At 35.8% G+C, this 11284-nt stretch overlaps 1 protein-coding gene across 3 annotated transcripts; it reads left to right on the forward strand.

Annotated features, from left to right (window-relative positions):
- The first annotated feature begins 2060 nt into the window (after nt 1–2060).
- On the forward strand, nt 2061–7899 carry LOC108338139 (leucine-rich repeat receptor-like serine/threonine-protein kinase BAM3). 3 transcript variants are annotated; one of them, XM_052880091.1, is made up of 3 exons: nt 2061–2196; nt 2293–6098; nt 7124–7261. In XM_052880091.1, the coding sequence occupies exons 2-3, from the start codon at nt 3488–3490 to the stop codon at nt 7156–7158; spliced, it is 2646 nt and encodes an 881-aa protein (XP_052736051.1). In that variant the 5' UTR covers nt 2061–2196; nt 2293–3487; the 3' UTR covers nt 7159–7261. The 3 variants fall into 3 exon arrangements, with proteins under 3 accessions (XP_052736051.1, XP_052736050.1, XP_052736049.1); XM_052880090.1 differs by having other exon boundaries at nt 2065–2196; nt 2500–6098; nt 7201–7899; XM_052880089.1 differs by having other exon boundaries at nt 2069–2196; nt 7201–7899.
- Nucleotides 7900–11284: the final 3385 nt, after the last annotated feature.

The raw sequence follows: 11284 nt of genomic DNA on the forward strand, positions 1-11284 counted from the left end.
GCAAAGCAGTAGAGGCCACCACGAGTGCACGACCCGTCATAGCTCGACAATCATTCTAAGTCCGGACGAGTCAAGTTTAAGTGCAACAAGTCATGTGGGTGTAGTGTATTGTATCTGTCTTTGCTTGCATATTGCTTGTGACTGCTATAACATGATTTTTATATCTAGCTCACCCTTGCTTGTGTGTTTGTGTTTGCTTGGGTATGCTTTTCTTTTGCAATGATCATCCACTTGGATGTGAGCAGAGGCGGATGAGGTGCCTTTGGAGCAGGCTTTGGAGGAAGACGATGTTGCTGCTTAGTCTTCTTAAGATTCTCTTAATATTTCTTGTATTTTGAATTACTGTTTAGTTGTTGAGGATTCCCTGTGATTCTTATCCGTTTGAAATACTCTATTTGCATTTTAAGTTCTAAATTATGTCTCATTTTGGGATGACTGTAAGCTTAACTACCTTATTTACAGTCTCCTCTAACTGTCCTCTTTTACATAAATGTGGACTCACTATATATTATATGCTTCTATATAATCTGGGATGTTACAATTTGCAATTTGATAAAAATTTGCGATTTTTTTTATGCGAGTAGTACGACAGGTAACAGATAGGTCTTTTAGATGCGAGTTGGATTACGAATAAACACTATCATGTCCGACCTGACTTGTTATCATCCCTAGTGAACAAGTGTTAGAAAGAAGTAGAGTTAAGACATAAAGTTAAATGTTTGGTTTCAGATTTCATTTGTTAATATAAATACCCTATTACATTTTTTGTTTAATGTAACATCTTATAATAGTCTAGATTTTAATATATATTTACTATTATAAATTATTTTAAAATTATTTGTAGTAACATCTTATATACTTTATTTGAGTTAACTAAATATAACTAATTAATTCTATGGTAGTTGAATCTGTTAAAAATTGAAATGTTACATATTCGCTAATACTATTAATATAATTTTCTTACAAACATAACTTATAAATATTTTAAGGCTGCATCTCTAATTGATTTAATTGGGTTATAATATAAACAAGTGAAAGATTCTTTTCACCCAAAATGGAAATTGAAGCCTACAATTGAATTTTCGATTTGACATGTGGAATTTATTGATTAGAATAATGTGATTGTGAATTTTAGAGAAGAGCACTTTGGAATTTATTATGCAGAAATAATAAGAGAAAACAAGGTTACCCAGTTAGATGAAGACATGCATGGATCTTCCAAAATCTCCAAGTGAAGCACAACGTGTAGCTAAAGCACTTCAGTTTTAGTGGCTTAATGCCTTCAACGGGTCCTAATTCCACTACCCTTAACACGACAAAACAAACAATTCTCACAAATGGGTCCATCATCTTTTCCAATCACTCTATCATGCCTCTAATATTTTGTTTTCACCATTTTCAATTTCTCATTAAAAAACAATAAAAATGTTTAGAAGTCTAATTGAATCAAACCTCGTTAAAAAACAAAATAAAATTAATATAATTCACACATGAAAATGAAAACACCTTGCACTAAAAATCTTTAAGACCATGAATTTTTAAATATCCAAATTGGTATAATTTTAGACTTAGACTCAACGGAGAGGCATTAAAAGATCAGCATGATGGATCCAACACTGTCTCAAAAGAAGAATCGATGGCTTTGCCTTTTCTTTTTCACGTTACGGTGTAAAGCGAAAGGGTTAAAAACAACCACTGACCCTCCTTGTACAACACTGTTCCTTTTCGATTTTTAGTTTCATGTCTGTAATACAATTCTCTTTTTATGTATCATGATTATATTGAAACAATAGTGTATATAAAATATCACTTTCGAAATATTTTCCATGAAGAAACAGTATTTTTGTTATACTCCTATGTATGTGACAAAGGTAAATACAAAGAAATGGAGGGGACCAATGGTTGGAGTTTATGAGCTGACCAAGGTTACTTTCTTGCATCCTCATATCCTCATTATTCAGTCATCAACATTGTCTCATGTATACTATGAGTTGGCTACCACTCACTTCATATACAAAAAAAAACCATTTTTTATCTTCCAAGTTTCATTTTTTGGGGGAGGAGCTGACAGGGATTGGGAAGTGGAAACTAAGATTCACTTTCTCAAAACCCCAGAAAAAGAAATTCAACATAAGTTTCTAAGATTTGCTTTCTCAATTCAGCAATTGGGTCTCTCATACCATGATGTATTGATTGGTAAATTGATCAACCCCATCACACGCTTTAATTTTCATTCCCTTTTCCTTTTTTTATCTGTCTTTTTTTAGATCACTCGTGACGTAATTTCTGCAGAAGAACCTCCCTCCATCTGTTTAAAGATGATTCCAAACTTCATCTTCTGATTGAGCATAACAGTACTGAAAATAGCTTTTTTTCCTTTCTTTGCTTGATTTAAATGAATGATGCCCTAAATACACAAACTTTTGGACATGCAAAGTGAACACGTGCTGCTACAATGTGTTGTTCTGATTGCTAACATCAATCGAACTGTGTTATCAGATGGATCGAATTGCCTAAAAATAGGTTGCTCAGAAATTTCTTTCTCCATTTGTGAAACAAGTTAGTCACATCTAGTGCTATATTCATACATGCCATGTTATTTTTTCATCTTTTTCATCTTTTTCATCACATCAGTTAATTAATCTCACCATGGACACAAAGAAGTTACATGAAGTACAATTCCTGTGAGTCTCTAAGAGACGTGCCTTTTTTCTGCAAAATCATTCAGGTGTCCTTATTCAATAATTTAGCCCTATGAAATAGATTATTTATGACACAGTACAGTGGCTTCTATGGCTATATAGATATAGATATATAGAGAGAGAGAGCTCTTAATCGTGGTTATTTGTCTCTCTTTTTTAAAATAGAGATTAAGTTCCATTCATGACACCCCACCACATTCTCTTTCTCAAAATCCAGAAAATAATAAAAAAATGAAGGTACACTCAGCATGCACATTGTATCAATTTATTCTTGCCCATGATTGGTATCTATAATTTGGTCTAAGATTACATCCTATCATCCAAATCTGATTCATCAGCAGCTCTGGTGGACTTGGTTTATGAATAAACAAAACAACAAAGAAAAAGGTAAAGGCAATGGAGCTACTAGGCTCAAAAACCGACAGAACACAAACAAAAGGGGAAAAAAAAATAACTGGGTTGTGAAACGGTCCATGGTTAAGCATTTTCTATCCAAACACTGCTTTTACTTTTGCTTTTTAAAAGCTAAAGATGACACCAAAGTAGTGTGTATGTATGTATATTTGTGTGGGAGAAAATAAGAGAGGGGAAAGAGAAGACGACATAGGATGCTGCTACACTGTTACCTCTGAGCTCTTAACATTACAACACATAACACTTCTCACACGCACTCTTTCTCTTTCTCTTTCTCTCTCACCATCTGCTACTTCATATTCAGCACAACTCTATGATATTGCTATTATTCCAACTGCACTTCCTTAACTTGTAAGCCAGTTATCCCAAAAATGGGAACTTCAACTCTTGGCCTTGTACTTGTACCACTTCTTTTGTGCTTTGCTTCTGTTTCCTCTCTTCCCATGTCTCTGAGAAGGCAAGCCTCTATCTTGGTTTCCCTCAAACAAGATTTTGAGGCTAACACTGATTCTCTCGGAAGCTGGGACATGACTAATAGTGTGTCCCTTTGCACTTGGGAGGGTATTGAGTGTGACCAAAAGAATAGGTCAGTGGTGTCATTGGACATAACCAACCTCAACCTTTCTGGCACACTTTCACCTTCCATCACAGCACTCAGGAGCCTTGAGAGTGTATCACTTGCTGGGAATGGCTTCTCAGGAGGGTTCCCTAGTGATATTCACAAGCTGGCAGGGCTGAGATTCCTCAACATATCCGCCAACAAGTTCAGTGGAGACATGAATTGGGAGTTCTCTATGTTGAAAGAGCTTGAGGGGCTGGATGCTTATGACAACGAGTTCAACTGCTCCCTCCCTCTTGGTGTCACTCAGCTCCCCAAGCTCAATACCTTGAATTTTGGCGGGAATTTTTTCTATGGTGAGATCCCTCCAAGCTATGGAGACATGGTTCAGCTCAACTTTCTGTCTCTTGCCGGAAATGATTTGAGGGGTGTCATACCATCTGAGCTTGGGAATCTCACTGACCTGACACAGCTTTTCTTGGGATACTACAATCAGTTTGATGGTGGAATCCCTCCTCAGTTTGGTAAGTTGGTTAATTTGACTCATCTTGACCTTGCAAGCTGTGGTTTGACAGGTCCAATTCCGGCTGAGTTGGGAAATCTCAACAAATTAGACACTCTCTTTTTGCAAACTAACCAGCTCAGTGGCTCAATCCCTCCCCAACTAGGCAACATGAGTGGCATGAAGTGTCTTGATCTGTCAAACAATGAGCTAACAGGAGACATCCCCAATGAGTTTTCAGGCCTTCACCAACTCACCCTCTTGAACTTGTTCATCAACAGGTTGCATGGTGAAATTCCACCTTTCATTGCGGAGCTGCCTAACTTGGAAGTGCTGAAACTTTGGCAGAACAACTTCACAGGGGCAATTCCCCCAAGACTTGGCCAAAATGGTAAAATGGTTGAGCTTGACCTGTCAACAAACAAGCTCACTGGATTGGTGCCTAAATCTCTTTGCCTTGGGAGGAGGCTGAGGATTTTGATTCTTCTCAATAATTTTCTCTTTGGATCTTTGCCGGCTGATATTGGCCAATGCTACACACTACAGAGAGTTCGTTTGGGACAGAACTATTTGACAGGGTCAATACCAAATGGTTTTCTGCACTTGCCTGAGTTAGATCTTTTAGAATTGCAGAACAATTACCTCAGTGGTTGGCTTCCACAAGAGACAAACACTGCACCCTCTAAACTTGGACAGTTGAATCTATCAAACAATCGCCTAACCGGGTCTCTACCAAGCTCTATTGGAAACTTTCCCAACTTGCAAATTCTGCTGCTTCACGGAAATAGACTCTCAGGAGAAATTCCTCCAGATATAGGGAGGTTAAAAAATATCCTCAAGTTGGATTTAAGTGTCAACAACTTCTCAGGCACCATCCCTCCAGAGATAGGTAACTGTTTGTTGCTCACCTATTTAGATTTGAGCCAAAACCAACTGTCAGGTCCTATCCCAGTTCAGCTTTCTCAAATTCACATAATGAACTATCTCAATGTCTCATGGAACCACCTAAACCAAAATCTTCCCAAGGAACTTGGGGCCATGAAGGGCTTGACTTCAGCAGATTTTTCTCACAATGACTTCTCTGGTTCAATACCTGAGGAGGGGCAGTTTTCAGTGTTTAACTCTACATCCTTTATTGGGAATCCTCGACTCTGTGGATATGAAATGAATCCATGTAAACATTCTTCAAATTCTGTATTGGAGTCCCAAGACAGTAGCAGCACAAAGCCTGGTGTTCCTGGGAAGTATAAGCTTCTTTTTGCAGTGGCACTGTTGGCTTGTTCGTTAGCATTTGCAACCTTGGCCTTTATCAAGAGCAGGAAGCAAAGAAGGCACTCCAATTCATGGAAGCTCACAACATTTCAGAAACTGGAATATGGAAGTGAAGACATCATAGGGTGCATAAAGGAAAGCAATGTCATAGGAAGAGGAGGAGCTGGGGTTGTGTACCATGGAACCATGCCAAATGGAGAGCAAGTAGCTGTGAAGAAGCTGTTAGGAATCAACAAAGGATGTTCTCATGATAATGGTCTCTCTGCAGAAATAAGGACACTAGGCAGAATCAGGCACAGGTACATTGTGAGGTTGCTGGCATTTTGCTCAAATAGAGAGACCAATTTGCTTGTTTATGAGTACATGCCAAATGGAAGCTTGGGAGAGGTTTTGCATGGGAAAAGGGGAGAGTTTCTCAAGTGGGATACCAGGCTGAAAATAGCAACAGAAGCTGCAAAAGGACTTTGCTATTTACACCATGATTGTTCCCCTCTGATAATCCACAGAGATGTGAAGTCAAACAACATACTATTGAACTCTGAATTTGAGGCTCATGTTGCTGATTTTGGACTTGCCAAGTTCTTGCAAGATACTGGGACATCAGAGTGCATGTCATCCATTGCTGGTTCTTACGGTTACATAGCTCCAGGTACTTAATATTAACATTTAACCATATTAATCATTTAGTCTACAAAATCATACCTAAAACATGTATTTTTACATTGGCGACTCATACTACACAGTAAATTCAAGTTTATGAGACACAATTGCTCATAATCTCCCCAGAAAAGGTCTAGGGACAGAGGATATCATTGTTTAGATCATTGATTTGACCAAGTGGAATGATTAAGATCAAGATATTCTTTTTATATACAACATCATAGGATAACTAAATTTGAACTTAGAAATGCGTGTGAATTATTAAAACTTCTTAATGCTAGGAAGACCGTTAATGAGGTGAATGGACATCAACATACATGATTATATAACAATCAAATAAATATTCATAGGAAAAGAAGTCAATGAAAATGGAATTACAATAATTTTCTGTTTGTTTTTTTAAGCACAAAAAATCTTTTATCTCTTTTACTGTTTTATGACTTTAGCATTTACTTGCTACTTTCTGGGACCACCATGTCCCACATGTACGTGAATTTCTAGATTGGCCGAAGGCTCCACTAATACAAAGGGAGATTCTTTCAATCTTTAATCTTTTGCTTTATTCTCACCTTAACTGGGTTTGTGCTTTTGCATGCATTGAAACCATAAACCAGGATTCAAACCAAAGCAAATCACAACCATTCTTTTTTTATTAACACCCTTTTATCATATCTATAACAGCCACCAAATGCACATTAACCAAAAGCATATGTCTCGTTCATCAAGGCTCTAGATTGAGATCAAAGATTTACTTTCTCAAGACCCCAGGAAAAGAAATTTGAACAATTTACAGTAACAAGGCACCACTACCTTGTCTTGTTACAAATTTAATTTGTTAACTTGAAATTGAAAGTATGTATTTTTTCCATAGTTTGACTCTAAAACTGTTAATGAGCCTTCTTTTTAATCATCATCATAACCATCATCATTACCCTCATCATTAGCATCATTATGGCCATTACATACTGCTACACCTTTTCCCCAGTCTGACATTTATTGTACTGTCATACATAGGCATGGCCACTTTAACTTTTGAGCTAAAAATGTGAAAGGCGACTATTGTGGTGTACTGATTTTGATTTACATCACAGAATATGCATACACGTTGAAAGTTGATGAGAAAAGTGATGTCTACAGCTTTGGAGTGGTGTTGCTAGAACTACTAACTGGTAGAAAGCCAGTGGGGAATTTTGGGGAAGAAGGAGTAGACATTGTTCAGTGGACCAAGTTGCAAACAAATTGGAGCAAAGAGAAAGTGGTGAAGATTCTTGATGAAAGGCTATGTCACATTCCCTTAGATGAAGCAAAGCAGGTATACTTTGTGGCCATGTTATGTGTTCAGGAACAAAGCGTGGAGAGACCAACCATGAGGGAAGTGGTTGAAATGCTTGCACAAGCAAAGCAACCAAACACATTCCAAAAGCAGTGATCTACTACTACCAAAGAAGCAAAAGAAAAGTTAAAGAACAAATAAAGAAAAAGCTGAGTCTATGCATGTGTCTTACATGTGTTAATGCTGTCGGTTGGTGGTGATGTCAATTTTCCTAACTAGTTTGTCATTTGAGTTTTAAAGGATTAACACTTAGCTGTGGGAACATGGGACTTGCAAATGTTGTAGGAATACTGCAGAATTTACTATAGTTGGAGAATGATGCTAAAGGGGAAAGAGAACCAATGTTGATAATGTCACAGGAGTATGTACAATACGTGGGGATTGGAGTTAGGGTACTGGCATCTCTTTTTCTACTTACTTCCTTATAATAAGCCTCAAAATTACAATTTCCTTACCATATTTAGGCTTTTAAAAAAATTACTAAATTAGATTAAATATGTTTTAGTTTCTAAATTTGAATTGAAAATTGAAATTTATTCGTATTTAATATTTTGTTATATTTTATTCCATCAATTGTAAAATTTAACCAATATAATTTTCTTAACTTAAATATGTTAATTTTCTTTACGTGAGACTAACATTTAAGTTAAAATATATCAAACGCTATAAATAACTCATAAAAATCCAAAACGTCACTCCACACGTTAAAAAAATTTAACGCAATTGGAATAGAAAAACTATATTCGTTTTTAAACTTTGAGAATCAAATTCGATCAAAAGTTTCGAACCACTACCTTTTATATCGTTAGTTGAGATAAAAAAAAACCTTAAAATTATGATCTTAGACTACGTTTTAAAACCTTAAATCATATTACACGTTTAATTAAGAAATTTCTTTGAGACTTGTCTGATTTTAATTGATAATATTATTGTAAAGTCATTATAGGAATAAAAAATGTTTTATACGTGATGATTAAGAGCATACATAATCACTTTTAGTGACTAGTTAAAATTAATTTTTCTAATTGTTTTGGGTGTATGGTACGAAATCTTCGCTTCAACGGATGATCTTCAATGGATCGCTTCAAATCCAAGTCTTCTTTGTCAATTTCAGTCAATGTATCTATTAATGGTTTTTCGATATTAAAGTCAGTTCGATTTAAATTGTAAGGACAATAATTGCATAACTTATGATGAACTTTTGATTATGATCGACCTAATTCCAATCCAATCATGACTAATGGTGATTAAGCCTTTAAGTACGATGATTTTTCTATTAATAATAAAACAATATCATATTAGTTTTATAATTAATACTTTTGATAACTAAATGACTTTTCATTGGTTAAGCCTTCCATTGGGGATGACCTATCATTCCCCCCAGTCCCACGTTGGGTGTCGATATCATCATTGCAGGTTTCCCGAGATATTGTATGTCTTGGAATTTAGAGTTTTGTTACGGTTTTATCCTTAAAAAGCGTCTTGAAGCGTAAAGAGAGGAGGAAAGAATATTTAAATTGTCTTAAACTTTAACGATCTAGGAGTATTTGATAAAGTAGAAACATAAATTTTCATATGAAAATATAAAAAGAATGAACATTCATCTCTAATAAAAAGAGTTTAAGGAATTTATGATTTATTTTATAATCTTGTTATTTCTTAATTACTTTGTAAAATAAATAAAATATGGAAAAAGAAAAGTTAGGAAAATAAAAAATAAAGGAGATATGAGAGGGAGAAGAGAAAAGAAAAAAAAAACATTGACAGCAGAGCAAAATTACAATTTTTTTAATAGGTATTTAATTGAAAACATTAAAAAAAAAACAGTATGTAAAAACACAAGTGTTAAAAGAAAAATACATGTGTGGTGATAAAAAAAACGATGTTTGGTTCTTTTTAAAAGCTGTTACGTCTTTTGTTAAAATTAAAAAATAGAAAAAGAAACCATGACATATCTTTTGATAACTTTTTATTATTGATATTTTAGAAAGAATTAAATAAAATTATTGTAAATATATAGAATTAGTTTTTACTGTAAAAGCTAGTATTTTAACCTGCACGATATATACCAGTAAATGTTTATTTTTAGAATTAAATGCTATAATAAATAATCTTGAATGTGTAAGTTATATTATAACTAAATTTTTAAAAACATAAATTATACTTAATATTTATAATAAAGGTTAAATATGTTTTTCGTCCCTGAAGTATAACTGATTTTTGGTTTTAGTCCCTACTCAAAACTTTGATGGCATTTAGTCCTTATTGTATTGAAACATGTAATATTAGTCCTTAAAAATGGACGGCGTCAAGTTTGAGTTGATCTGGAAAACGGCGAGGTCAGGTCCTCTGCCAGCTTCTGTCTTAAGTATCTGCCACGTTGCATTTTTAATTAATGGAATGAGATTAAGTGATTGACACATGTGTGGGTGATTGACACGTGTGTGGGTGATTGAAATCAGATTACGAATTATAGCTCTTCTTCGTCATCTCACTTGGGGGCAAAGTTCAAAGCTTCTTCATCATCTCAGTTGGGGCAAAGCTGGGTTCTTCTTCGTAATCTCAGTTGAAGGTTGGAGTTTGTCTTGTTGAGGAGGTAAGATGATACGTATTGTTTTGGTGTTCTGCGTGTGAATATAAGTATTGGGGATTTAGGGTTTGGGTGTTCTGATGAAGGGAAAACCCCTATTCCAGCGCAACCCTTTTTGTTAACAGCGCCAGATCTAGCTTGCAAACCGGGTCGTGACCCTGATCCGAAATGCGAAACCTGCTGATTCTGGGGCTTCGCTTGAAGAGGACGGCGCCATACAAAATGAGTTAAGGCACATATGCAGTTCATGGCTTCATAGTCATACCCAATATCACGCAAATCACGTACTTTGTTCTGAACTTGTGGTTGTTGCTGCTGGGTCACCCAAGCAACCTTCTCTTGCCTTCCCCAAACCGAAAAGCAGCGTAAGTTTACCCGAAAAGAAAAAACAACCAAACAAAACAAAAGGATCCATCACGGTGATGCAAACAACACCTCTTCTCCAAACAAAACAAAAGGACCGCCATGGTTCACGAAAAACGCTCTAATTCGTAATCTGATTTCAATCATCCACACACGTGCCAATTACTTAATCTCATTCCATTAATTAAAAATGCAACGTGGCAGATAGTTAAGACAGAAGCTAGCAGAGGACCTGACCTCGCTGTTTGCCAGATCAACAAAAACTTGACACCGTCCATTTTTAAGGACTAATATTACATGTTTCAATACAATAAGGATTAAATGCCATCAAAGTTTTAAGTAGGGACTAAAATCAAAATTCAGTTATACTTCAGGGACGAAAAACATATTTAACCCTTATAATAATAATATATTTTTCATGTATACATATTGTAAGAACCTGGAAATTTATTTGAAAATTTAATGGAGTATTAAATTAATGAAGCCAAGAATTGTTCCTTTAAAAGCCATTTTCAGACCCATTCTGGTTCATTAACCCAACTTCATTCTCTCTCTAAAAACTCAGAACTCAGTCTTCTTCTCTCTGCCTTCTCTCTACCATTCCCTCACCTTCAGCCATTGCATGTTTGATTAGGTGGTGCTCAAGTGATCACGGCGCAGAGAGCTTTGCAATCATCTGATTAGATTCTCGTTCTTCAGCGGGTAAGTCGTTTCCCCTTTCTCCTCCGTGATTTTGGAACCTAGGGCATGCAACTCTGCTGGTTGCATGTAGCTAGTAATATTCCTTTCCATTTTCTCTGTTCATTCTAGCTCTAAGAGTTGTTTCCTATCACCAATTTGGTGAATGTAGGGTGTTGTGCGTTTTGCTGTGAGAGGTTCTGTGGAGTCG

The sequence above is a fragment of the Vigna angularis genome, chromosome 7 (genome assembly GCF_016808095.1).
Source record: "Vigna angularis cultivar LongXiaoDou No.4 chromosome 7, ASM1680809v1, whole genome shotgun sequence".
NCBI classification, from domain to species: Eukaryota; Viridiplantae; Streptophyta; class Magnoliopsida; order Fabales; family Fabaceae; genus Vigna; species Vigna angularis.

Excerpts from the sequence above, each read along its gene's own strand:
- LOC108338139 (XM_052880090.1), top strand. The coding sequence starts at position 3,488 with ATGGGAACTTCAACTCTTGGCCTTGTACTTGTACCACTTCTTTTGTGC. Across the intron at positions 6,099-7,200 it reads TTACGGTTACATAGCTCCAG|AATATGCATACACGTTGAAA; the intron begins GTACTTAATATT and ends TTTACATCACAG.